The 26,969-nt window shown below is 42.1% G+C and overlaps 1 protein-coding gene and 1 non-coding gene across 5 annotated transcripts in view; one reads left to right on the top strand and one right to left on the bottom strand.

The window, feature by feature from the left end:
• The window catches only part of SORCS1 (sortilin related VPS10 domain containing receptor 1), a 578,046-nt gene that overhangs the window by 15,335 nt on the left and 535,742 nt on the right, over positions 1 to 26,969 (bottom strand). For all 4 annotated transcript variants that reach the window (XM_070780803.1, XM_070780802.1, XM_070780801.1 and 1 more), the window contains exons 22-24: positions 21,913 to 22,025; positions 16,895 to 17,026; positions 7,357 to 7,456 (exon numbers count right to left, since the gene is read on the bottom strand). In XM_070780803.1, coding sequence (XP_070636904.1) covers positions 7,357 to 7,456; positions 16,895 to 17,026; positions 21,913 to 22,025 — 345 coding nt within the window. The remainder of the gene's footprint in view (positions 1 to 7,356; positions 7,457 to 16,894; positions 17,027 to 21,912; positions 22,026 to 26,969) is intronic.
• TRNAW-CCA (transfer RNA tryptophan (anticodon CCA)) lies at positions 23,787 to 23,858 on the top strand. Its single transcript has one exon. It is a non-coding gene; the product is annotated as a tRNA-Trp (tRNA).

The raw sequence follows: 26,969 nt of genomic DNA on the forward strand, positions 1-26,969 counted from the left end.
AGTTGAAAAATCCTTGTAAAGTGGGTAAATACTTTGTAAAATGAGAAAGGATTATTGGCTGTTGGCCTATGGTCTTAGAAAATCCATTTATCTGCCCCTTCTTTCCTTTATCATGTGTATCATACTTTGCAACAGTAAACTAAACATGTGTTGATGAGAGTCTTCTCACATTATGCATGGATGATGAACAAAGTGTATAATATAAATGACATGTCAAATAATGACACATTTAATTCCCGTGAATTGTATCCCTCTCTCTTTCCTCTGCTCATAATTATATCTTCAGTTAATATCCAGTTAGGAATATTTGAGGGTATGTATCTAAATGCCACACACATGTCATACTATGGATCACTTTACACATAAACCTAACTTTGTTCTGCTTCTGCTCAGCATAGCCCCTCAATCTGGCAGGTTTATTTTCTCTGCTTTGACTGAACTCCTATTCAGCATGAAGGCTCATTTTTATTGAATCTTCCACATGCAATGCTTTTCATCCTCTTGATTTAAAATTAGGAAAGCTTCATGCAACTAGTATTTGGGCCCCAGATCAAGCCAGTGTACATTGAGCAAAAGTACTGGTTTATTTCATATCTCTGGAAAAACCATAGTTTTAAAGGAATCATTGCATAGTGAGGTACAGAGTCATGTGGAGAAGTAAGATGATAAACTGGAAATGAACTGTGTGCCCTTGAGTAAATCCCAAGTTACCAGAAGCAATGAGAAAACTATTGGTATTTTAGGGATATTTTGTTAACAGCCCAGGCTTGTTCTGCTGTAATTACCTACAGGCATCAAATATTCTGCAGCAGATCCCAAGACTTCCTGTGAGTCTTGTTGGAAAAACTCTCCCTAAACCATCCCTACATCACACATCATAGCTCTTAAAATACAGGAGAAAATCAGTCAGTCAATCAATCAATAAAAAGAAGGCCAGGGTAAAAACACGGATAAGAGAGAACTCAAGGGAGACGTTACAAAAGATGTGAAGAAGGTATGGTTTGTTTGATCAGGTAAGTGTAGTGTGATCTAAGGTTTGAGACCCTGAGCTCTGTCATGAAGGGAGACAGAGCTTGCTTTGCTCCTTATTTTACTATTCTGGTGAAATAATGGCCAATAAGTTAAATTTGCTTCTGTATCTTTCAGGAACATCTCTCTTGTCAGTCCCTCTCCCATTGTCTTTAGGTCTTCTCCTTTATAGAGCTCCAATTTTCCTTCAACTCACCCATTTTCTACAACATACATATCAACAACTATCAAACGTCTTAAAAAAGATATCTGACATAAGGAAAGCACAGAGGTGGGTTTTCCTGGGAAGCTTACTATTTAAATGAAGGCAAGGCGCCCCCATTATTGGGTAAGAGGTATTAAAACAGGACTCCTGGAGAAAGGAATGGCAAACCACTCTAGTATTCTTGCCAGGAAAATTCCATGGACAGAGGAGCCTGGACAGCTATATTCCATGGGATCACAAAATCAGACATGACTGAGTGGCTAACACACACACACACACATTATAACACGTCATGGAGACCAGTTCATAGACCAACACACTGAATCCAAAGGATAACCAAGAAGATGAGAGTTTTGAACCTATCTCTACAGGTTATACAGCCTTGTTGTACTCCTTTTCCGATTTGGACCAGTCTGTTGTTCTATGTCCAGTTCTAACTGTTGCTTCTTGACATGCATACAGATTTCTCAGGAGGCAGGTAAGGTGATCTGATATTCTCATCTCTTGAAGAATTTTCCAGTTTGTTGTGATCCACCTAGTCAAAGGCTGTATCTTGTTACCCTGCTTATTTAACTTATATGCAGAGTACATCATGCGAAATGCCAGGCTGAATGAAGCACAAGCTGGAATCCAGATTGGCAGGAGAAATATCAATAACCTCATACATGTAGATGACACCACCCTTATGGCAGAAAGTGAAGAAGATCTAAAGAGCCTCTGGATGAAAGTGAAAAAGAAGAGAGAAAAAGCTGGCTTAAAACTCAGCATTCAGAAAACTAAGATCATGGCATCTGGTCCCATCACTTCATGGAAAATAGATGGGGAAACAATGGAAACAGTGACAGACTTTATTTTGGGGGGCTCCCAAATCACTGCAGATGGTGACTGCAGCCAGGAAATTAAAAGACGCTTATTCCTTGGAAGAAAAGTTATGACCAACCTAGACAGCATATTAAAAAGCAGAGACATTACTTTGCTAACAAAGGTCCATTTAGTCCAAGCTATGGTTTTTTCAGTAGTCGTGTATGGATATGAGAGTTGGACTATAAAGAAAGCTAAGTGCTGAAGAATTGATGTTTTTAAATTGTGGTGTTGGATAAGATTCTTGAGAGTCCCTTGGACTGCAAGGAGATCCAGCCAGTCCATCCTAAAGGAAATCAGTTCTGAATATTCACTGGAAGGACTGATGCTGAAGCTGAAGCTCCAATACTTTGGCTACCTGATGTGAAGAACTGACTCATTTGAAAAGACCTGATGCTGGGAAAGTTTGGAGGTGGGAGGAGAAAGGGATGACAGAGGATGAGATGGTTGGATGGCATTACTGACTCAATGGACATGAGTCTGAGCAAGCTCTGGGAGTTGGTAATGGACAGGGAAGCCTGGCGTGTTGCAGTTCATGGGGTTGCAAAGAGTCAGACATGACTGAGTGACTGAACTGAACTACAGTTTATAAATTAATTAAATCTCTAATTATTTGTAAAAGCAATATTTACTGAAGACATGATATATGCAATTTTCTGTGCTAGATACAATGATAGAGACACTACAAAGACACGGTGAACTGTATCCTCAGGAAATTAAATAGGAGAGAGGATGAGGATCAGACAGAGCTTAAAAAAACCCATGTGAGTTCTGACAAGGGATAGATGATATCCAGGTAAAGGGTTCCAGAAAAACAACATGTAAAGGTTAACATTGAGCTGAGCCTTAAAATAGAAAGACACTTAAACTATGTAGAAAATTAGAGAAAGGGAAGTAATGCTCCAATTGGGAATACCATGAGCAAAAGTACACTTCCATCAAAACACCAGTGCTTCCATCTAGCCCCCAGCTTGGCTGAGTCATACTCCCTCTGTCTGCTAAACATGACGCCAGCTGCCACGGGGTCCTAAGAGCCAAAGACAGCCACTCAAGGCATGGCCCTCTCTCAAACTTCTTGATAACAGCTCCTCATCCCTTCTTATTCTCACACAATCTGAAATCTTTACTTCAAGAGAGTTTCAGGAACGCCGCTATCACGAGCGGTGAGGACCCCAGGAGGAATTGTACAGAAACTGAGAAGCACGGGAAGAGCTAAAAACAAAACAAGGACTGCATTCAAAGTTTAGCTCACTTAGACACCAAATTTAATGAATTCCCAATCAGAACATGTGGGGGAAACAAATGAAATCCTGTCTCTAATGACATCCAGGTACCTGGAAACGCTTACCTTGTGTTCCCATAAAAGCGAACAGGGAACTGAATTTGAAAAACAAAGCAAGGCTAGTAAATTCCTGAAAGGAGACAGTTCTTTTTCCTTGGAGACAAACCAAATTATGCATTGCCCCTCCCACCAGCAATATACTCCGGCTCAAATATTTTTAAAAGAAGGCTGTTGAACATCTGCTAAGCAATTAATGGTATGCAGCAGTGTGCTGGAATGGTCCCTGGGAAGGTATTAGCAATCCTGCTTATGAGACATGAAATGTTGCAAGCAGTGGTCCTTCTTCCCTTTTTTGAGATTGTATTTTATTTTTGTTTTCTCCTGCCTGTAAGGGGGATGAAAGGAAAGGGAAGGGAGCTTAGGTGAAAGTTCGGCATCAAATTCTCTTCCTCATCATGTCTTCTTTCCCCCAGGCAAGAAAGGGGATATTTTTCTGCTTTCTCTTCCTAGCCATCCCAATATGGATGTGTTAATGTCAACTTAAACAAATGGTGGCAACTCTCTCATCCAACTGATCACCTACCCAACATGCCAAATTTCCTATGTGTGAAAGGAGAATTCTCTCCACTGCCTTGATACCATAGTCTATCTACCCTCTGTTCAAACAGTTAAAAACAAAAAATCAGGTAGGTAGAGTTACCTTAGGAACAATCTCCAACATGAAACCGATCACTCCTATATTCTACTTTCTCATCAGTCATTGAAGAGTGCCAGCCTTAACACAAGCCTTGCCTTTTGCATATGAAAGCCTGGCTGAAATCGACTTTGTACCTCTCTCCCTTGGAACTGCCAGTCCTAACGCTATTATGACAACATGGCTAAAATCAATACAGCGAAAATTTCCAAGACTCAATTCCTATGTCAGCCCTTGACAGTCTCTTCTTTTATTCTTCAAACGGGAGCTGATTACCCACATACACGTTCACTCTGGCCATCCTAGGAAGCACAAAAGGCCAGGTAATCAGGTTTCAAATTACACTGTCAAAGGTGTATGAGAGATACTTTCAGAAGAACCTGGGACAGCCTGGATGACTGGAAGCCAGATAATTTTCTCACTGTCTCCAAAACGGCTCAGTCTAAGTTCGGGCTTTTGCCTCAAACTCCAGTTTCCTTTTGTTCCCTTGGCAACCCTGCAGAATACACATCTGTGTTGCAGAGGTCTGTCCTTCTAATCTCAGCATGCTTACCTAAGTTCCCAGTAATACACTCCCTTTTGCCAGCCCCTTCTCTGAGGGATCTGAGTACTGATCTCCAGCTACAGGATGAAGCATGAATATTAATTGGATAAATTTTCTACATCTTCCCAACTTTGCATTACTCTTTGCCAACTGGAACTTAGACCAGTGGAATTATTTTTTCCTGGTTATCAGGAATGACCTTTCTTTCCTCCATGGAACTTCGGATCCATGGGTGCCTTTGCTATATCCATTTTCCAGGCCAAGTCGCTGGTCAAAGCAGTTTCAGATCATTAGCCACTTTCTGGATTTTTTTTTTTTTTTTTAAATTCTGGATCCCAGATGTCATCACAGAAAGGCATCCTTAACTAATATATAAAGTAAGATGCAACTTTAGGAAACTAATCAAACCATCTTTGGAGAGTGATATGACAACAACTGTCAGTGGCTTGGCCACTGGGCTGATGACAAGGGATGTTTCTGGAGTTTGTTTTCCAGTTTAACCAACTATGTGTAACTGCCATGTGCCACCACTGCTCACCAAAGATCAAAGGCCAATCTTCTTGGCAGGAAACGGCCAAGAAGATCATCAAACGCTCTGCGGTCAGTTTGTTCAGGCCGTAGGCTTACAAGCTGCCCTCATAGGTGCTCCATTGTTTTCTACTCTCTGTGCGCGTGCTCAGTCATGCCCAACTCTTTGCGCGCCCACGGACTGTAGCCTGTCAGACTCCTCTGTGCATGGGGATTCTCCAGGCAAGAACACTGGAGTGGGTTGCCATTTCCTACTTGAGGGGATCTTTCCGGCCTAGGGATCAAATCTGTGTCTCTTGCATGGCAGGCGGATACTTTACCATTGGGCCACTGGGGAAGTCCCTTTCTACTCTCTTATATTTTCTTATTTTCTTCAGTACCTTTCACCATCAGTATGATTTGTAAAGTGTCACTTTCAATGTGTTACCTGCCCAGCCTTCTCCACTGATGGAATCTTCATGAAGGCAGAGGCTCTATCTCATGCTGAGAACACTTCTTGGCTCAGAGTAGCCAGCAACTCAATAAATGTCTGTTGATGGATGCAACTGACTATATCCATTTGCTGCAGCATAGCAAGCTGGCTCTACTCCATCCTTGCTCCTAAGAGTCACCTTTCTCAAGTGACTCTGAATCAGTCACATCTCTGCTCCTAGGTCTCCACGGCTTCCCAGAGTCCACCATAGGAAGAAGAAATAGCTCAGCCTGGCATATTTCCACCTTTCACCTCCATGTCCTGTGCTTAGCACAGTGACTTTTATATGTTTGTTTTTTAAGTCAGTATTTTTTTCTTTTTTCTAAGGAAAAACATTTTATGAAATCCTAATAAAGTAAAAAGATGGAATCCAAGTAGAAAAGAGGCCAGTGGCCAACCTGCTTGGCCTTCTTCTAGACCTAAGCACACCTCCAGGAACCTCCAGGAAACCAGAGAATGGAATTGGAAAAACCTGCTCCTTGTCTCTACTTATTCAGGGCTTTCATGTTCCTTCCCTGATTATTCCAAGATTATGCTTGGAATAATCTCTTCAGTTCAATCCTATCCAATTTTCAAGGTCTGACCCAAAGACCACCTCCTCTATGAAGCTTTCCTGTGTCATTTTGACTGGCTGCAATTTACAACTGCTTTAAGTTTCTCATAAAACTTTGATTGTTAATAATAAAAAAGGATAAAAGGAAAAATAACACCTGACTCTGCACCAGGCATTACCCTATGTGTGTAACCTAAACTAACTTGACCCTCACACAATTCCATTGTTCCAGATGCTGTAGAGAAGTCTCCTCTCAGAGTCTATATACTAAGAAAGTGATGGAGCAAGACCGAAACCGATGGTCTGGCTGCAAAACTGCAAAGTCCAGGCACTCAGAAATGTGCTACTGCCTCTCTGTAAAGGCATTTATGCATTTCACTTGTTCAGAGATCCCCCCACTGCCCACTTCCCCCACCCCAAAGTACCACCACCACGGTCACCACCAAACTCTGAAACACCACAACTAGATTATACTTCTGAAGGCAAAGGCCACTGCCTGCTGGCCATTATGCAACACCAGTATAGCACTCTGCAAAAATAAGGACCCAATACCTGGTGTTAATTTATTATTAATATAGCACAATAATATCTATTTCTATATACTTGGAACTACCTGAATTACTATTGAGACTTCTATATGGCCTTAGGAAGAATATTTTCCCCATCATCTTGTACAAGTGAAGAGACAGAAATTCAATGACATTCATTCATTTGTAAGATACTGACCAACCTGGGGTTCAGCTCCTGGCTATGGCCCTGGACAGCTTCTAGGTCCCAGCTATTTCTATTGTGCCTCTTTATCCCAAACTGAAAGAAAATTCTTCATAGCATGAATGATTTAAAAGTAAAGTCTTACAGAAAGACCAGAAAAAAACATTATTTGTAAAGTTAACTTTATTTTCAAGATTTCTGTAATATGAAATATGCTATTATTTGAGGGAATTTTAAGTGATTCACTGATGGTTTTTGCCATGAACCAGGCAGGAAAATCAACTTTTTCTCTCACCTTGCTGGTCCCCATTAAGGCAAAAAAAAACAAAACAAAAACAAGACAAGCAAAAGAACCTCCAAAGAACGAAGCCCTATTTCTGATCAGCAGTGACACCAGTTAGTCTTGTTTTGCTGAAACAAATTGGGATCCCCTTCTGCCAGAGCCACTAGCCAGAACCCAGGGAGGGGAACACTGACCTGCTGTTAAGTGGGCTGCGTGGACAAGGACTTGGACCCCTGGCTTCAGCTCAAAGTGCACAGAGTTTTGGTTGAGCTTGTGAATCATCAGTTCTGATATCTGAAAGGAAAAGAGAGTGAGTGCCACTGAAGTTGTCACAGCGACGATATACAAACATGCTGAGCAATATTTACCATGCTGATCAAGGCATCCTGATATTATACCTGGGAGTGATATAAGTGAGTTGTATATGATTTTAAGTTTTTAGTCCAAAATATGCAGATAGAATTATTTTCTAAGCATGACTTGACTTTATATTCAAATTGCTACAAAATAGGACAAACAATTAGGAAATCAGATCATTTCTACGGTTAAAAAATTACCATGGTATTAGTTTTAAAAAATCACCCTGGGTTTCTTTGAGAGTGCATTTGTTATACACAAGGACTTAAAAGAAGCAAATATGTAGAATTTACAAGTTCTGATGAGATTCAGACCCATTTATTTTACTTTTTGATAGTAAACTCCATCTTATTCCCTATTTTGCTTCCCTCCTCTTACCCAACTTTCCAAGAATAGATAGTTCATGGGTATTTGTTGATGATAAATATTGTTCTACTAAAATAATAGCTTATGATGTTGTAGTGCAGTTGCTAGGTCGTGTCCGACTCTTTGAGAGCCCCCATGAACCGTAGCAGGTCAGGCTTCCCTGTATGTATTTATTTCAAATATATAATAAATTATACATTTGAAACAAAGCATAACCACAACTTAACGTGTTGGCTGACTCTTGTTTCATGCATCCTCAGGCTGATGCATCTGTACCGGGCATACCCCCAGAATTCTGGGCCATGAAATATTTAACTCCAACAAATGACAAAGGACCTCGTTTTAGGTAGTAACAGTATAAGGCAAGGTTTTCTAGACAAGGTAAAACTGTTCATGTGTTTAAAGTAAAAAACCAGATCAATCTGCTGTTTCACTCATCCTTCTGAGTAATTTGTGAAAAGCTATCAGAGAAAACCACACTCCTATTATCTGGTCTCCTTGCCTCATTTCTAATGTTCTAAGAACCAATGTAATGTTCTATTTCATATGCTATTTAAGTCTAGTTAGATGCTTTCTGAATATCATTCTGCTAGTTAAATTCTTAAATTAGTTTTCTTTTTATATTTATGGACTTTCACTCAGTCCACTGAGTTGCCAAAATGACACCTTTGATCCTTTTATCAATTAAGCAGGGCCTGACAGCTTTGTTTTCAAGCACAGAGTCTCTCGCAGAGGTCCCTGCTCAGTGATGGAACTGAACTGGAACTGAACTTCCCTGCACACGAACTTCTCTGCTTAACAGCAGGAACTTGGGGTGACTGTCAGTGACCCGTGACCCATGTCACGCACCTGGGATCCAGTTCAAGCTCAGCCTCTCAAATATTTCCAGTTAGCAGACTGTGCAGGAAAACAAGGTTGTGATAAAATTATGTTGAAACAGCTTTATTCTTTCTATATAAGCTACTCTTTTTCCTGGGTAATGAGAAACTTCCAGAATGCTCAAGGTTTACAGGACGAGTAGATTTCTAACACAGATTGTGTAGAATGGTTTTCCTCTGTGTTCTGTAAAGTGGTATGGTGTGCAAGTTCCTATTCTATCTTATTCTTATCATTCAATCAGTAAGATCTTTCTAAGAATTTGATAGTGCATTTTTAGTAGAGGTTAAACAGAAAGGTTTGGCTCTTAAACATACACACAGAGAAATGTGTATGTATATGTGTGTGAAATATATAATCATGTATAAAATTAATATGCTTATGTACATACATACATTTGTAATTGTATTTGCAGAAAAAAATACCTTAACTTGAATAAGAAAATATCGGAAGTAATTAAGAAATTGTCCTGTTTTTCAGAGTCCATCCCATGAACGAAATGGGACTGTATATATGCATGAGAAAGACTTCTCTCTTCCAACTTGCTGAAGTGATATGTATTTCTTCTTCCTGACAATGTTTCTTCCTCAAGAAAGACATATAGATGAGAAACTAGAAAAGTGTTCATCTGAACAACATACTTCTAATTTATAATCTCCAGGAGAGTCCCATGAAGAAAATAATTAACTTCCCAAATTTGTTCTGGTTTATAACATTGCTTCATCAGTTTTATCTGTATCATTTACAAAATTAAACAGGCTATGCAAAAATGGTAGCAGAGAAAGTATATTTCATGGATTTCACTTGCATCAAAGAACACACAAAAAAGATAACAACATACTTTGTGGTGTGCAAAAGAACTTATACACAGAAATAGAACTAAATAAAATTTACACTGCATACAAGAATAAACTCAATTGAAACATGTGAAACGTCATGTATGAAACGAGATGCCAGTCCAGGTTCAATGCACGATGCTGGATGCTTGGGGCTGGTGCACTGGGACGACCCAGAGGGATGGTGTGGGGAGGGAGGAGGGAGGAGGGTTCAGGATGGGGAACACATGTATACTAATTAAATAATTTTCTATTAAAGAAAAAAAAAAAGAACCATGCATTTCTCTATGCAAGTAAATGAGTACGAAACTGTTGACAGATTTTGACAATATTTTAAATGTTTTCCATGCCACCTGCAGAAGCATTTATCCTGTATTGTTTTCATCATTTGTGAATTATTACATATATTTTCATATATACAATATATAATGTATAATATCTATGCATTGAAAACTTTCTGTTGGCAAAGTTACATATTTCTCACTATTTTTTCCCTAGGACAACACAGCTCCATTGAAAGCAACATGAAGCCTAAAGGACACTCTTACGTTTATCCTGTTAATATTTGAAGAATTGAGACTAGAATTTCATTCTGTTTGACTCCTCATCTTAGGGCATTTCCATAAAAAAACATTTCCCTCGAGCCAGCTGACAGAGATACAAAAAGTATATAGGAGGAGGTCCAGCTGAGCACATTTAGGAGACAAAAAATTGTAGTATATCATTAACTATGCTTCTACTTCTCATCTAACTGTGAAGCACATGATTTATAACGCCAGGCCTGTGTCATCTGACCAATCTGAGCTACAGGCAATTCCTAACCGTAGCCTCAGGACTGCTACATCCTATTCAACAGTTAATATAATTTATAATGTTTGCGAGAGTCTTTGGCCATGAAAGGAATAGAATAAACTGGGACTATAGAACAGCGTGGTGACAGCCTAAATGAAAGAACACAAGCTTGCATGATAAAGACTCGAGTGAAATGGTGTGTAATTGCTGGGAGATCGGTCCTCCTGAAACAAGCTGAATCTGTTCATTTTTCCTTCTCTGTGCAGTGCAAGTGTTATCCTAGCAAATTTCATTTACCTTTGTACAGTCACCCCTCTTCTGCTGTTCTCCATTGTCTATTCTCCTTCAGCTAAGTAATCATGAGCAAAGAAAAGTCTATTATTCTTGGCGTCTGCCTATTTGATGGAATATGCCTATGATTCAAGTGCAACCCACACTTCATTTAAACCACCACTTAAATAGACAGTGGCAATTCAGTACAAATACTTGGAAAGATGCTATCAAAAGGGTGCTGTGGAAGGGACCAGGTACATGAAAAACACCAATTCTCCTTCTCAGCTTCTTTACAAGCATGAAATTTGAGTGTGGTAATCAGAACAGGGGTCAAGCTGAGGTAACGATGTTACAATTTGGAGGACTTGAAACAAAGGAAGTGTGCTGTCTGCTTAATGCTCCATGGGATCTGCTGCAGGTAGATGTGATGCTGTGCTCATTATAGTCACACAGGGACACTGGCTGGTAGATCAGCCCCTTCAGCTGTACACACCACCAGAGGAGGGGAAAGAAGAGTTCTCTGGGTTCTAGAGATAAAATTTGAATACTTCAGCTTGGAAGTGACGCATCACTTCTGCTCCCACTTCATTGGCCAGAATTAATCACCCGGCTCTGCTTACAGAAGAGCCTCATGGTATAACCCTACTGGTACCCAGAAATGGTGAGCTGGAGATGTTTGGTCAACAGAATAGATCACTACCACGTAAAGAACACATTCAATATCCAAACAGTGCTTAAAGAAACCAACAGAGGAAAATCGACTCTCAGATCATGAGAATGGAAATGTCAAATGCTGAAACATGAAGCTTAAGGACAGCAGAGAAGTAGTAATTTATGATACATGACACCCAGAGAAATGGTACAGAGTGAAACCATGAATACACACTGAAAATGGGCTTTAGCAGATTTATCGATAGCAAAGCGATATTGGGCCATACAACTAATGCTTATCTGAAGTTGCGAGGAGGGATGGAAACCCTACTGAACTTAAGGAACATTTTGGTGCCAAGTTTAGGAGACTTGCCTGGGATTACCTTGGAATGGACATAGTCAAGCCTGACCCTGTTAGGTTATTAAGGCCTCTTCAAATAGTGATTGAATGATATTACTTTTGGAATTAACAGAGAAAGATCTTTCCCAATTATCATGATTTCTGGTTTAATACATGGAAGAAGCAGTGAAGCCAAACAGGACTTCTACTTATCAATTCTGTTCTTTGTTAGCACCAAAGCATCAGCTTGACTACAGTGTCTAAGAAGTTCTTCCTGGATGACATAATGAAGAAATAATGTGTCCCAGTTCACTTCCTTTCCCTAAATTCCCCATCACCAGCTCGAAACTTCTCTCCTTCTCCTTTTGCTGTTATTCTTTCAGCACAACTCTTACCTATTCTTTTGATTATAACTTCCCATTTTAGTGACTTTCCTTGTGAACTTCAAAATATTTCTACAATTTCTCTCTTTGAAAAATCTGGACAGGGCAGACTGAGTATATCGAAAATGGTCTAAGATTATTTATTACATTTCACAATGAATCTTATTTCTAAAATTATTGCCAATAACCTGTTCCATTTTCAGAGGCACTTCCTCTTTCCCTGGATTTTGGTTTCTGCACCTGTCAAATGTATATGACAACACAAACAATTAAAGACGAAATTCGTTGTTGGTGGTTGACATTTCGTCCATAGTCATTATGTTTCCTTTAAATGTGTCTGTGCCCTTTAAGGATTCAGCAAGACAACATGCAGGCTCCCTATCGCCCCAGCACAGCATCACAAACACAGCATGATGGCCCTTCCTCCTTCCAGGAAAGCCAGATACAAAGCTTTTCACCTCTGAGGACTCAGAGAGAAGCCAGCAAGTACAGTGGTGCAGGAGGTGGGATATGCTCCACACCTGAGCAGCTGGCCTCAGGTAGCAAGAGGGTCTAATCCCTGATGAGACCAGCTAAGGGCAAGTGAGCCTTTTCTCACTCTCTGGAGATGTGAAGTCGAGAGTGGTGGAACCCTCCCAGACAGAGGTCACTTGATTAACCCAGCCCAACGTTATCCAGATAACAAGGTCAAGTGCTTCTCACTGTGAGGAATTTTCAATTTATTTCACAGACAAGATAACTTGATCTAAGCCAGCATCTGTCCTCTCCGGGGAATGCTGTTAGAGGAAGTAAGGGAGGAGAGCCAAGAGCCCTTTGCTTGGGCCCTGCCCGCCTAGTCATCAGGGTCCACCTGGCCAGGTCCCACTTTTTCCCCTGCTGGGAATTCTGTGCAGTAACTTTACAAGAAAGGGGCCAGAGTATTGACAGAGAGAGCATAAAGCCAGCTCTTCCCAAGTTCCATCTAATTCAGAGAGCAGCCTTTAAAGGAGTGGGGTCCTGGTTGTTGTTTTCACTTTGCACTCAGTTGCAACTTCTATGTAATTTATGACAAAGGAAGTCAGTTGCTTTTGCCTGCCTCCAGTTCCTTCTCTCCCCCCCATATTTCTCTTTAAGGACCCATGTCCTTCTTTATTCTCAGCCCATTTGATTTAGGAGGGGCTCCCTTAACTCCTGATCTGGGGAGGGTATGACACATTGAGTTATCACTGACAGAGCCCTAGCCTTCTGACTACCAGGCTAGTTGAGACATCTCCACTTTACCAAAGTCGAGCCTTTGAGAATTATCACCCTAGGCTTTTGGGGTGCACTCAGGGGAGAGGCACTGTCTTTTGAATGGAATTGGTAAGATGACTAAATAAAAGACTGGGGCTTCCTGGGGCCATTCTCGTCTTCCTATGTGCTGGCCTCATTCTTAGGCAGACTTCTCATGTGGTCACAACAGAAAGAGATAGAGAAAGCAGGAGAGACGAAGACAGGGGAGTAAGCTGATGATACTTCCTCTCTGAGTTATCCATGCCTGAGCTGGACTTCCCAACTAAATAAGCTCATAACTGCAAATTTCCAGAGAAATCTGTTTGAACAGAATATATGTTCATTTCATCAGGGGAAAAAACCCTACACAACTCAAAGCAAAGCATCTGTTGCTCATTTCCTGGGGCAGCAGCCTTGATATCTGGGGGCCTTGCAGCAGTCAAGTGGTACCCAAATCCACACAGGCGGCATGATGGAACAAGGGGACCACTAGACTTGAGAGGCAACTCAACTTGCAGAAACAGAACTAGAATCTCCTTCTCCTTAAAGAGTTGCATCTCCTTAGGCAATTCGCAGCTCTCGGTTGGGGTCTGACTTCATTAATTTCAAAGTGACTGCATCAGAGAGAAGAATTAAAGGACCTCTCTTAGGATCATAACTATAGGATTCCTGTGGGCAGCACCGGTATTGCTGGTTCTGGACACAAGGCTTAGTTTACACACTGATTTCATTAGTGTACTTATTAACTGGGTAATAACAGTTTCCATAAGACACTGATTTCTCATATGCTAGGTTTGGTCACTGAAATTAGTTTCATTCCTGGATAAGGCTGCTACATTGGCAATTCCCTTAACCAAAGTTACAATCTCCCTTGGTACTCTGCTGCTTTCCCTCAATGCCATCCATCTGCCTGATAACTTAGATGAGTCATCTTCCCTCTAGTTACTCATTCACGTGTTCTTCCTGTTTCTTGGTATCTTTGTTCTTTCCTGTAATTCCATTCATTAATCTTTTTCTCCTTATTTTCACCATCTTCTTTCTGCCAATGCATGCCGCGGACTATCCTAGTCTTTAATATGCCTATATATATTTTTTTGCATTTCTCATATACTCTCCTATCACAAAATATCCATAAATGTAACCATTATCTATTTACCATTTATTGAGTAACCTCTATAGGTCAAGGGCTTTGCTGTTATCACTTCTTTAATGATCTATCAAACACCCTATGAGACAAGTATTATTGATTATGTAATTTTGGCTGAATTATTGATCTTTTCTGAATTTTCCTCACCTATAAGATATAAGCAATGGATATAAGAGCTGAAGCTAGAAACCTGGTCTATATTTCTCCAAACCTGTGGTCTTTCTAAAACATATCTGAACTCGCTATCTAAAACATATCTGAACTGAAGCCACTGAATATTAAGTTCCACAGCTTTCGAGCAAGCCAAGCCAGCTGCCTTAGGGTCTCTGATTAATGGCTCATCAGTACATGATACTTGGCTGCCTCAGGGACACTCACTCAGGTCTCTGAGAATGTCTCTGGAGAAGACATTCAGATAAGATAAAGAGAAAGAAGAACTCTAGGGAAAACAGACAGCAAGATATACACTCACACAAGTAAACCAAGTTTCAGAGAACACATGCCTCTTCTTTCTACATTTTCTCTAAAATAAACATCTAGAAACTATATTTTAGAGAGAGAATGAGATGTGCAGATGATGTGGTACCTGGGAACTTAGCTGGCTCTAAATCTGGACTCTTCCATATTGAGAAGATGATATTCTGGATTTCATGGGCAAGCCATAAGATTTCCAGAGGAGGCACAAATATACATGTCTCAACCTAAATGCTCTGGATAGGGATCTACACCCTTCTAGGTCTCATCAGCAGTGTGGTGATAAGAAATACTCCATTCTTTCTCCCACTAAACTGCAGGTGCAGAGAATAATTTACAGAATATAACCAGAAGCAGAAAGCGAGGGCTGAGCAAAGTCAGACGCAAAGTTGACGGGTTCCCTGCTGTCCGATGTTGAAGTGCAGTTCATTAGGAGACGGGGTTCACTGGGACTTTCCTTGACAGCTCTGTTATTTGTTGTTTGCACATGAAAAAAAAATATAGACGTGAGTCTCCTGCCAACTGGGAAAGCGACTGTTGAAAGGTGGGCATGTCCTAGGAGGTGGGCCAGGTTGTAATTTGAGGTTGTTGCTAACAAGGCTGTGATAGAGGTTTCTCGAGTTATCTTGGAGACTAGAGATCAAGGGACTAGATTATGGGTTAATTCTAAGTAAACTGAAAAGCTCCAAGTACTAAAAGGAGAAAAAGTTAATATTTACTTAGTGTCTGAGAGGAATCCTGTTTTTAATATATCTGTCGGAGAGCATTGAGAAACCAAAGTCATATAGTTTCCAACAGGGTGACCAGACCAAGACTGATCATTTTAACTGGGTGAAGAATAAGAACAACAATAATGACATCATCATAGTAATAATCCTCACTAGGCGTGCGTGTTAAGTTGGTTCAGTCGTGTCTGACTCTTGGTGACCATGCGGATCATAGCCCACCAAAGCTCCTCTGTCCGCGGGATCCTGTAGCCAAGAATACTGGAGTGGGTTGCCCTCCTCTGAGGGATCTTCCCAACCGAGGGATCGAATCTGTGTCTCTTATATCTACTTGCACTGGCAGGCAGGTTCGTTACCACTAGCACCACTTGGGAAGCCCAATGCTCACTACAGAGATGGGTAATCTGAAGTTAAAAGGAAGAATGGGAGAAAAAAGATCTAAGCAAGCAGGAGAGAGAGAACCTCTCTCTCACACACACACACACACACACACAGACACTCTAATACTCCAGAGGTGCTGGAGATGAGGAAAGAGAATCCCATAGCCAGGGGAGGTACTTGGAGTCAATATTACTCATTCATTATAAACTCAAATCATCGTAGACTGGTGGTGATAAAGAGGACTCATGATTTGTATAAAAGTTGTGCCTTTTTATAAAGATACGCCATTTGATTCTCAGGGATTCTGTGGTGGCTCAGAGGGTAAAGAGTCTGCCTGCAATTCGGGAGACCTGAGTTCGATCCCTGGGTCAGGAAGATCCCCTGGAGAAGAAAGTGGCACCCCACTCTAGTACTCTTGCCTGGAGAATCCCATGGACGGAGGAGCCTGGCGGGCTACAGCCCATAGGGTCGCAAAGAGCCAGACACGACTGAGTGACTTCACTTTCACTTTGATTCTCATGATGCAAGTTTGTGAAGCAACATAAATCGATTCGACTTCTACACATTGTTCAGCCTCTTGTATTTTTCCTGCCACCTAATACCTTGGACAGTTTGCCATGTCAGTACACAGATTTCTCTTGTCTACTGTAAACACTGTAAATGGATATACCCTCAGTGGTTTAGCCACTGCTGACAATACACACTCTTGCACGTGTTTTCTGGTGATGCTGTAGTTAAAGCTCCAGATTACGTTTCTTTAGGGAGGATGGGAAAGTGGAAGGGTCCCCAAGTGGGGACCCCCAGAGCTGCTGTCCTGGTCAGGCACTAGCAGGGTCGTGGCTCAGAGAGGGAGAGGCTGGCATGCTACCTGGGGACTCACCTGCTCCAGGTCCTCGGCTGGCCTTTTGTTTTCTCCTGTGGGGTCCTGATGGGGTAAGACAAAGAGCTCGGCAGCGGTGGGCAGGCCAGGCAGCACTGCCACCAAGATGTGCTGGCCCGGAACCCCAGTGGCCTGAGGGAGAGACGCAGAGGCACACGTAAGTCCTGGGGGAAAGAAAGCTGATGAGAAGGAACCATGAGACCTGTGGGGTGGTGCAGTAGGAAGGCACACGGGTGTGGAGATGGGAGTGTGAAAGCAGGGTCCTGGGTGCACTTGTCAGGGAGGGATGCAAAGGCCAGAGATGGGTTCCAGCCAGACTCTGAAGTCTGGCCCCCTGCTCTATCCCCATGAGACCATAAACACTTTGCATCCCCTTAAATTAAAAAGTGGCATGATGGTAGTACCTGCCTTGTAAAAGTAAGTGGACCCTGTCAGTGAGAAGGCTGTCACTGAGCCTTATCTTCTGCCCCTGGAGCTGTAACACTTTCTAACCTAGCTTCCTCCTTCCTCGAAGCACTAGCATTCCCTCCAAATCCACCAGGCATACCTCTATCACCTAACCTAATAGCACACCCCAGACCACAGCCTCCAGGTGTCTGTTGAGTTCTCCAAAGCATCAGACCCTAATGATCAGCTAAGGAAGCTCTCTTAACCCTTCCCCCTGCTACCCTTCAACCTTCTATTAAAATCATGCACATCACTCAAAACTTCCTCTTTATTGAGCCTACTTTCTAGATGGTTCTAGAATTCAGTTGGCTACAATTTCAGCATTTCTCTGGAGCATTCAGTCAGAATGTCATTTGGTTGTTGTACAAGAACTCCTCACATTTACTCCAAAATCTTCATTCTGCATGTGGATGAATGGAGGCACTCTTTTCCCAGATACCCCAGTGGGAAGCCTTATCTCACTTATGACATGACACTCTCCTTTCCACATCCTATTTAAGCAGCCTATGAGATATTGACAAGTGACCCTATTGGTTCCTTTCTATTTAAATTCCTCCCACCTCCGCCTTGTTAATATCTCAATTCAGCCTCTATGTTCACTCCCCTCAATCTTTACAACAGCCTCCCCATCTCCAGGAAACAGACTACTATCAATGCTTAAAGATTTATCCCCTTACAGTCCAACTCAGATTGTGTGTCCCCATTCAAATTCATGCACAAATTACCACTGCCAAGTGGATTAGATTTACATTCAAAGCCTTCAGCAATATGGTCCCACTTTTTCTTCCTACACTAATTATCCACAGCTCACACAGTCATTTTAGGCTTAACTGAATAGACTCATCTACAATTTCTCAACAGCCAGTCTTTTCTTGCAAATGTTTCTGTGTATCTCCGCCGAATGTCTTTTCTATACATTTGCTGCTAGAACATCATTAAGTTGTAGAACAACATAAAGTCCACTCATTTCAGTATATTTTTTCATGATTTCCAGTTAGGTGATTGTTGGGTTCTGAAATCTACCTTTATATCTCTCTTAAAGTACTAAGAAATTCCATTTGCTGGATCTTTTCGATGTGTCTGGCATTGTCCTAAGAACTTCTTAATATAATGCAATGTAATCTCCCACAAGCACTCTTTGAAGCAAGTATTACTATACCTCTCTGTGCAGGTGAAGACACAGGTTGTGAGTCCCCAGGAAGCTGGCTCTGAGCTTAGCATGTAGGGTGTTTATTAGGGGACATTCTTAGAATCAACAGCTAGAGGACTGAAGGCAAGGAAGCAAGAATGGGTAGAGGGAGAAGCTGAGCTATGATAAAGGTCAGCTCAGAAGACCTTGAAGGGAATGAGATTTGCCTGAGAAATCTGAATGGCCCTTCAGATTTGCCTGAGGTTGAGCTGAGGCATCACTGGACACGAGCCACTCAAAAAAGGACACAACGTTGGGGGAAAGCAGCTGAAACCTCTGCCCACAGCTCTCCCAGCAGCTAAGGCAACTGTATCTCCCGTAAGGGGAATCTGGATGGTACATCCCTATTTCTGCTATGGGACAGACAGTAGACGGAGGAAAGCTCAACAGTGGCTCAATGCCATCTAAGTAATGAGTGGCGACACTCAGTTTGGAACCCTGGTCTGATCATGATGCTTCTGTCTTAACCAGGGCTCTCCTGCCTTCTTTGTCCTGGCACACAAAGCAGCTCCTGTCCCAGCTGGTATCATACAGTTTTATAGCCCTCCAGGATGCTAAGCTCAAGTATTATGTCTAAACTCATCCTTATCATTGACAATGTTTACTGAAGGACTTTCAATGAAAGATCCCATTGCAAAATATCAATAGAAAAACCCCAGTTGATGAGGAAAAAGGCAATGATTTACATATTGAATTTCATTACAGAATGAATAGGAAGAAAACTACAATTAAGTTGACATCCAGTTGAGCTTCTTATAGAGCTTATTAGGGGACGCCTGGCAATAGGGCGTGTTCTTTAGGACTTAAGGAAGTGGCTGAGAATATTTACTATCTCAAAGCCAAAGTGGGGAGCTAGGAACAAGGGCTGGTTCAGCCACCTCTTAGGATTGAGTAACCACGGAGTCTTCAAAACTCCCTCCACTCCATCACCTCTTATCCTGAGGGATGTGAAGCCAACCTGTTTGTTCTGCATTTAGCTGATTATGCTCTGCAGCGGCCTAGAAATATTAAGGAGCAGTCATATCTAACCTAGTGGACAGCTGCTGGAAGGGTGGCATCCCGGAGCATCTGATCCCCTTCAAATTAATGTGAAGAGAAACCAGCCTGGAAAACATCACTGCTGAACTAATGCTTGGTTGATAAGCAACTGGGGGTGTTGGACAGCTGCCTAGGAGATCTACAGGGACAGAGATCTCTGAAGAAGGTGGGCTGTGGGTTCACTGAAGGCTATAAGTCATCTCTCTAGGACAGCAGAGAAGAGAAACCAGTTGTCACACTAGTGACAAGCAGCTCTAAGGATAAAGAGGCCTGTGGTTTGGTAGCTTCGCCCCCTGGTGGCCATAATGTTTAGCCACCGACAATGTCATAGATGCTCAGAGTCCTTAAGACAAAGGTGAGATGGCATTTACCCAGAGGTAGAGAAAATAACCCTTCTCCATCCCACTATTCCAATTACTCTTGTCTCTCCATTTAACAAGGCAAAGGACAGCAGCAGAGTGGAGTGGGAAGAAAACTACTTGATCAAGATTTAAACCTTGAGGTCTAACTCCAGAGCCTGACTTTAAACTGTACAACCCTGGGCAAGTTATTTGCCTCTATTCACCTGTAAAATGGGGATAATCATCCTATCCATTTCTACATCATAAGCTAGGTTTCTTTTTTGTGATTAAATGTGTCTAAAAATGCAAAACACTGAGAAGAGTTTCTGGAATTTTTAAAGTGCTAAATGAATATTCACAAAGACAATGGTATGATTATGGGAACATCAGCTCTTTGCAAAAGGCTGAATGTGAGATCAGTTTTCTGAGCAGGGGTTATCTGAATGTCTTTAACTCTCCTCATCCCCTTGTGTCATGAGGCACCATGCGTCAGGTGCAGGAGAGAATATATAACCAATCCTAAATTGACTTTTCTCTTAGGCTAAGAGTAGACCTCATTTTCTTGGGTGCCAAAATCACTGCAGATGGTGATAACAGCCATGAAATTAAAAGACGCTTACGCCTTGGAAGAAAAGCTATGACAAACCTAGACAGCATATTAGAAAATAGAGACATCACTTTGCCGACAAAGGTCCAGCTAGTCAAAGCTGTGGTTTTTCCAGAAGTCACATATGGATGTGAGAGTTGGACCATAAAGAAGGCTGATCATCAAAGAATTGATGCTTTCAATTAATGCTTTCAATCTGTGGTGCTGAAGAAAACTCCTGAGAGTTCCTTGGACACTAAGGAGATCAAATCAGTCAATTCTAAAGGAAATCAGTCCTGAATATTCATTGGAAGGACTGATGCTGAAGCTGAAGCTCTAATACTTTGGCCACCTGATACAAAGTGTTGACCTGATGAAAAGAGTCAACCAAAGAAAAGACCCCAATGCTGGGAAAGATTAAGGGCAGGAGGAGAAGGGAGCAACAGAGGATGAGATTGTTGGTTGGCATCATTGACTCAATGGACACGAGTTTGAGCAAACTCCAGGAGATAGTAAAGGACAGGGAAGCCAGGCATGCTTCAGTCCATGGGGTCACAGAGAGTCAGACACGACTGAGCAACTGAAGAATAACAACCAAGAGTAGACCTTAGGGAAAAGTCATTTCTGGTTTCCTGGGTTTGTGCAATAAACCCAAGCAGCTATATGAGCAGATATTCCATTTCTCTGATTGTTTATGGAAGTGGAGTATGCAGGCAGAATGTGCCTAGAAGAAGATGTCTTGTCAAATTGTGGGTGACATTTGTTCAGAAGGGGATGAACCATACCACCTTGTTACCCTCCCAGAAACCAGATTGGATTCAGATCCTTCACTTTAATTTTGTAGCTTTGTCACTTATTAGCTGTGAGGCTTTAGATGAGTTATTTAACTTCTCTGAACCCCAACTGCTTAATCAACAAATAAAGACAATAATATGTTGCTCTTGGGGCTGTTGTGGGAAGGGAATGCTGTTAAAAAGAACTGGGACATAGTAAGATGACTACCTTCCTGTGCTGGGTACTCACTGGCTGTTGTGCTGGTCATTCATGGGGTTGGAACCCAGGCTGCTCTTACTAACGGTATTCACTCTATGCCTTTCAGTATTATGCCCAGTAGCTATTTCACACGTACTGACAGCTAACTGTGAATTCTGCCATGACTGTCACATATTGCCATGGTCGTCTCTAAACAGAACATAACGGGTAAGGACCCCGTGATTATTCAATTTCCTGTCCCCCGTGGCACCTGTGACATGTCTGCACATGGGAGGCTCAGCTTTGCAGGTATCAGACTGATGACACCCGCTTCCCCTGGCCTCTGGCTCTTTCCTGCCATTTCTTAGTGCAAGGGTCCCCTCTCCATGAAGGACAAGGGAAGACAGGGAAAGGGCCTGGGCCAGAAGGAGCTGGCTACACTCACCTCCACCAAGGCCTTTTTGATGACTCGGCTGACGTCTCTCCTCCACTCAGGAATGTCCGGGTTGTAATCGTCCAGGTTTGGAGAAAAGGACAGGCGAAGAGATCGGAATTCCTCTGTGGACCACCAGAGTAGAGGGGTTACTATAAGTCAGATCAGCCTCTCAGGAAGTCTGTTATACTTTCTATTTCATGCAAAGCCCTAATGCAGGGTCCTTGTCCTCCACACTCACCAGAGAGACCTTACTAGAAGGCAAGGTCAACATCCCATCCCTCTTACCTCCGAGCTCCTTTTCCAGGCCAAAGCTTTAGTCTGTGACCCATGCTTCACTCCACAGCTTTATGCACTGTCCCCAGTCTAGCCCTTGTGCTCCTGGAGCACTCTGACTGCATCACGGGTTTCTGCCCCTGGGCCTTTGAACACACGGCCCCTTTCCCAGAATGGTCCCCTCTTCCCACCTTCCACGCATGCAGCACTCAAGCTCTAGTTTGAGTCCTCACTGACTTAATACTCTGCCCACCACATTTTACTTTTCTTTTTTATGGCACAGCTGTGCTCTGCACATACTTTCCACACACACACATTACCATTATATAATAATCATATTATATGATTATATAATTATAAAATTCATCATAGTCACTCTATTGCTAAATTTTGTTTGCATGGGAATTTCATTGAAAGGAATTTCCAACTCTTTATTTCAAGGATTTTGCTAGTTGTCACAGTAGCCTCTGAGTTAATCTTGGTCCCCCAGAAAGTAGATGAAATTATAAAGGCAATGATTTTGTGAGGAGAATTGTCTTTAACAGAATATGGGGAGGAAACCAGAGGATCTTGGAGCACCATCAGACCATGCTGCATATATGACACAGTGCAAGAGAGGGAGGAAGTTTCAGCGACACTAATGGGAGATCTGTGAGCTGAAGTCAGCCAGAGGAGCCCTGTGTCCCAGGAATGGGTTCACCTTCGTATTCCTACTGCATTCTGTCATCACTGGCTGGATGGTGCAGCCTTGGTCCTAACATGGTGACGTGTTTCAGAGCACAGCCCTGAGGGGGTCTTATCACACAATCTACTCAGATCACACTGCTCCCCTGAAATCTGTGGGAGGTTCCACACTGCACTTAGAATAAAGTCAGATTCATATCATGGCCTTCATAGTGCCACACAAACCAGCAACAACTGTCTCCTGCCACATGTCCTACGGGCTGCCCTGCACTCCATGACGCCATCCTTCCCCATGTTCCTCAGGCTGCTAAATTTCTTCCCACATTACCATGCCTCTACTTCCCCAGATGATAGCCTGCTCAGCTCCTTTTCAGCCTTCAGTCTCTCCTGGGAGGAGCCCTCCAGCAACCTCAGGTATCCTCCCTTTCACCAATGCTAACACCTTTCATCATGTGACCCTATTTGTCTCCGCCAAACTTCTTACTGTTCAAATTATTTTGTTTGGGGGGATAAGGGAAGAGGGACAAATTGGGATATGGGGACTGACATACACACACTACTGTATATAAAATAGATAACTAATAATAACCTACTGTATAGCACAGGGACTCTACTCAATACTCTGTAATAGCCTATATGGGAAAAGAACTGAAAAAAGAGTGGATTTATGCATATGTATGGGCTTCCCTGGTGGCTTAGACGGTAAAGCATCTGCCTGCAGCGTGGGAGACCCAGGTTCGATCCCTGGGTTGGGAAGATCCCCTTGGGAAGGAAATGGCAACCCACTCCAGTACTCTTGCCTGGAAAATCCCATGGACTGAGGAGCCTGGTGGGCTACAATCCATGGGGTTGAAAGAGTCAGACTCGACTTCACTTTCATGCATATGTATAATTGATTCACTTTGCTGTACACCTGAAACTGGGCTTCCCTGGTGGCTCAGAGGTTACAGCGTCTGCCTCCAATGCAGGAGACCCAGGTTCGATCCCTGGGTCGGGAAGATCCCCTGGAGAAGGAAATGGTAACCAACTCCAGTATTCTTGCCTGGAGAAATCCCATGGATGGAGACACCTGGTAGGCTACAGTCCATGGGATCACAAAGAGTAAGACATGACTGAGCAACTTCACTTTCTTTCACTTTCACACCTGAAACTAACACAATACTGTAAATCAACTCCAAAAAAAGCTTTAAATAAATAAATGTTTTTGTTGTCTGTCTCCCACACAGGAATATTAGTTCAGTGAGGATGGGGGCACAGTGTTTCCGGCCCTTTGGGACAGTGCCCAGTCCATGTTAGGTTTTCAGTGGCCAGGAGTCCTTAATTAATACATTTTTGTTGAATAAATGAAGGCATGAACATCAGTGGTGGCTCTCTGTAGTTTATGCCTTTATTATTCAACAAACATTTCTTTCTTGTTTTAAGCATGTTCTTATATTTCAGGAGGGGCTCAGCAATACTGGCAACACCAAAGACACATTTAGGAAACTCAAAAACCCACATGTGCATTTCCTAACACTGCTAACGACTTCTCAGAAGCAGGCATTGAAGACTTGCACATGATCAGGACTGCATTTAAGGCAGTCAGCTTATTCCAAAGATGTATTTTTCAAAGTTTGAGTATTTTGAGTCACTGGTCACCAAGGTGAACATTCCCACTTCAGTTCTGATGGAGAATAAGGAAATGCATATTAATTAGCAGCATGGGAAATGGCAGTGCCAAGGAATGACCCGCTGGGTCCTAACACTTCCCTTTGAAGATGTACGTGTTTGTCATTTTCACTTTCCTCGAACCTCTTAACCAAACTGTGGAGACTTCATCTCAAAAGAAGATATTTATCTTAATAAAGAGACACAGAGAGAAACATGGTGCAGCTCCCTCTATAATTACTTCGCATGCTAAACAGCAGGGCAGAGAAATGTTATCTTTAAGTTTATTCAACAAATAGGGGATGCGTGTGGGAGGACTGAAAAGGGTAAACGTCAATAATATATGTATTTTTTTGCAGCTGCTGAGAGAGATGAATTCTACACATTTACATTTTCTTTGTTGTATTTAAGGGCAAACTTGAGCCCTGAAGCAAAGGAAGGAAAACCATGCAAACTAAATTTTCTTTCCTACAGTCTACGGTATGTCTTTAGGTAGGCAATCTTTCCTCTGCCAGCTTCCCAAATATGACACCTCCTTCAGTCTGACCATAATGATCTTAAATTTCCCCAAAGCTTAATTATGCTTGAACAGGTTTCTTCCAGACTTCAGACTCTGACCTCCCCTTTCTTGGAGCATTTCTTTTAGAAACTTGCTATTATAAATTCTTTCTGTGAACTTTTGCGATGTAAATCTTCTGCAACCAGGAATGCCTTTCTCAAGGACCTAGGAACCATCTTTGAAATGGTATCATTAAGAAAGTGCCCCACCTCTGGGAGGGTAGGAACCAAGTTTCCTAAGTAAACCCTTGTGTTCTAATCACAGAGGTAATCCAATCCCCCTGAGTCCTCTAGCACTTTCTGCTAGCTTATCCTAGAGTTTAAAACTCTCCCTGCCTTTTGTTTCTGTCCAGTTCAGTCTTGCTTATTTAATTTCCTGTGATGCAATTTGCTTTTAATAGGTCACACATGCCATTGAATTTTCTAGTTATACATGTGAAACCCTGGACAACCCATCTGACCAAAGATGATTAAGGATGCCGAAGAACTCAGGAATTTGGCTACAGGAAGCAGGGAGCACTTTCCCTGTTCAAGCTTTTAGTCAAGGGATCCCTTTTAATGAAAAGAACCCATTTGATGGTGAATGACCCACTCTGGAATGATGCTTTTCAAGGGATTTTTAGGAAGAGGAAGAACTAAGCATAGCAAGGGATAGAAGGTAGTCATTAAGAGAAATATTCTCTCTAGATTCAGAATTCTTATGCTATGGCTATTATACTTACATTTTTTCACTTGTAAAAGAGGGATAATCATATTTCTGATAAGCCTGTTCATAGGATTCAATAAAACAGATCATATATATCCAATGCTTAGAATAAACACCAGTAAAAGATGCATCAATGTTAATTTCTATCACTACCAACCATCATCATTATTATTCAACCTATTACTGAATAGGGGAATGACTTTAAGACAGTAACTTTCCATTTGGGTACCACAATTTCCTAACGCTGTACTAACGGGTTGGACCAGAGAAGTCCAAGTTCGGTCTGTGGTTCTAATGAGGAGGTAGCTGTTGGACTAATGGGTCAGTGCCCGTTAGTGACACAGGTGACTTCCCGGAGGGAGGGAGGAAAGAAAGAGAGCATTGGATAGAAAAGAATGAGAGCCAGCCAACAGGGTAATTTCAGAGCACTGGGCCCTAGGTCTTGATGGTTGGAAGCCCAGCTCCATCACTTACTAGGTGGATCAAGTTAATTACCTCTCTGAAAAAAAAATGAGGTAATCATATCAGCTACCAACCAGATGCATTCCTATAGCATAGAAAGGAGATGGAGAGGAAAGAGAAACACAAGCTCTTCTCTCTTCGGGCCACTCGGCTAAGAGGTCTCCTCACTGATGGGACCTTGGAGGCAAACCACAACCCTGGTTAACTTTCACTTACTACTGAGGCTGCTCAAACCTCTTCAGAGGCTGAGGGAGGGAGGAAACACTATGAAATCTAACAGGCATCCATGCGAGGAGAACAGTGTCCTCAGACGTGTTCAAAGTTGCTTACAAACTGCTTTCTGAATTTGAAGGTCAAGTTGGCAAAATGAGAAATGAAAACAGTACCTGCATTAGAATCAATCAATTCTAGAACTGGGGCAATTGATGTTACTTGGACCATGAAACAGGACCTGCATTAGAATCAATCAATTCTAGAACTGGGGCAATTGATGTCACTTGGACCATGAAACAGGACCTGCATTAGAATCAATCAATTCTAGAACTGGGGCAATTGATGTCACTTGGACCATGAAACAGGACCTGCATTAGAATCAATCAATTCTAGAACTGGGGCAATTGATGTCACTTGGACCATGAAACAGGACCTGCATTAGAATCAATCAATTCTAGAACTGGGGCAATTGATGTCACTTGGACCATGAAACAGGACCTGCATTAGAATCAATCAATTCTAG

The sequence above is a fragment of the Bos indicus genome, chromosome 26 (assembly GCF_029378745.1).
Source record: "Bos indicus isolate NIAB-ARS_2022 breed Sahiwal x Tharparkar chromosome 26, NIAB-ARS_B.indTharparkar_mat_pri_1.0, whole genome shotgun sequence".
NCBI lineage: Eukaryota > Metazoa > Chordata > Mammalia > Artiodactyla > Bovidae > Bos > Bos indicus.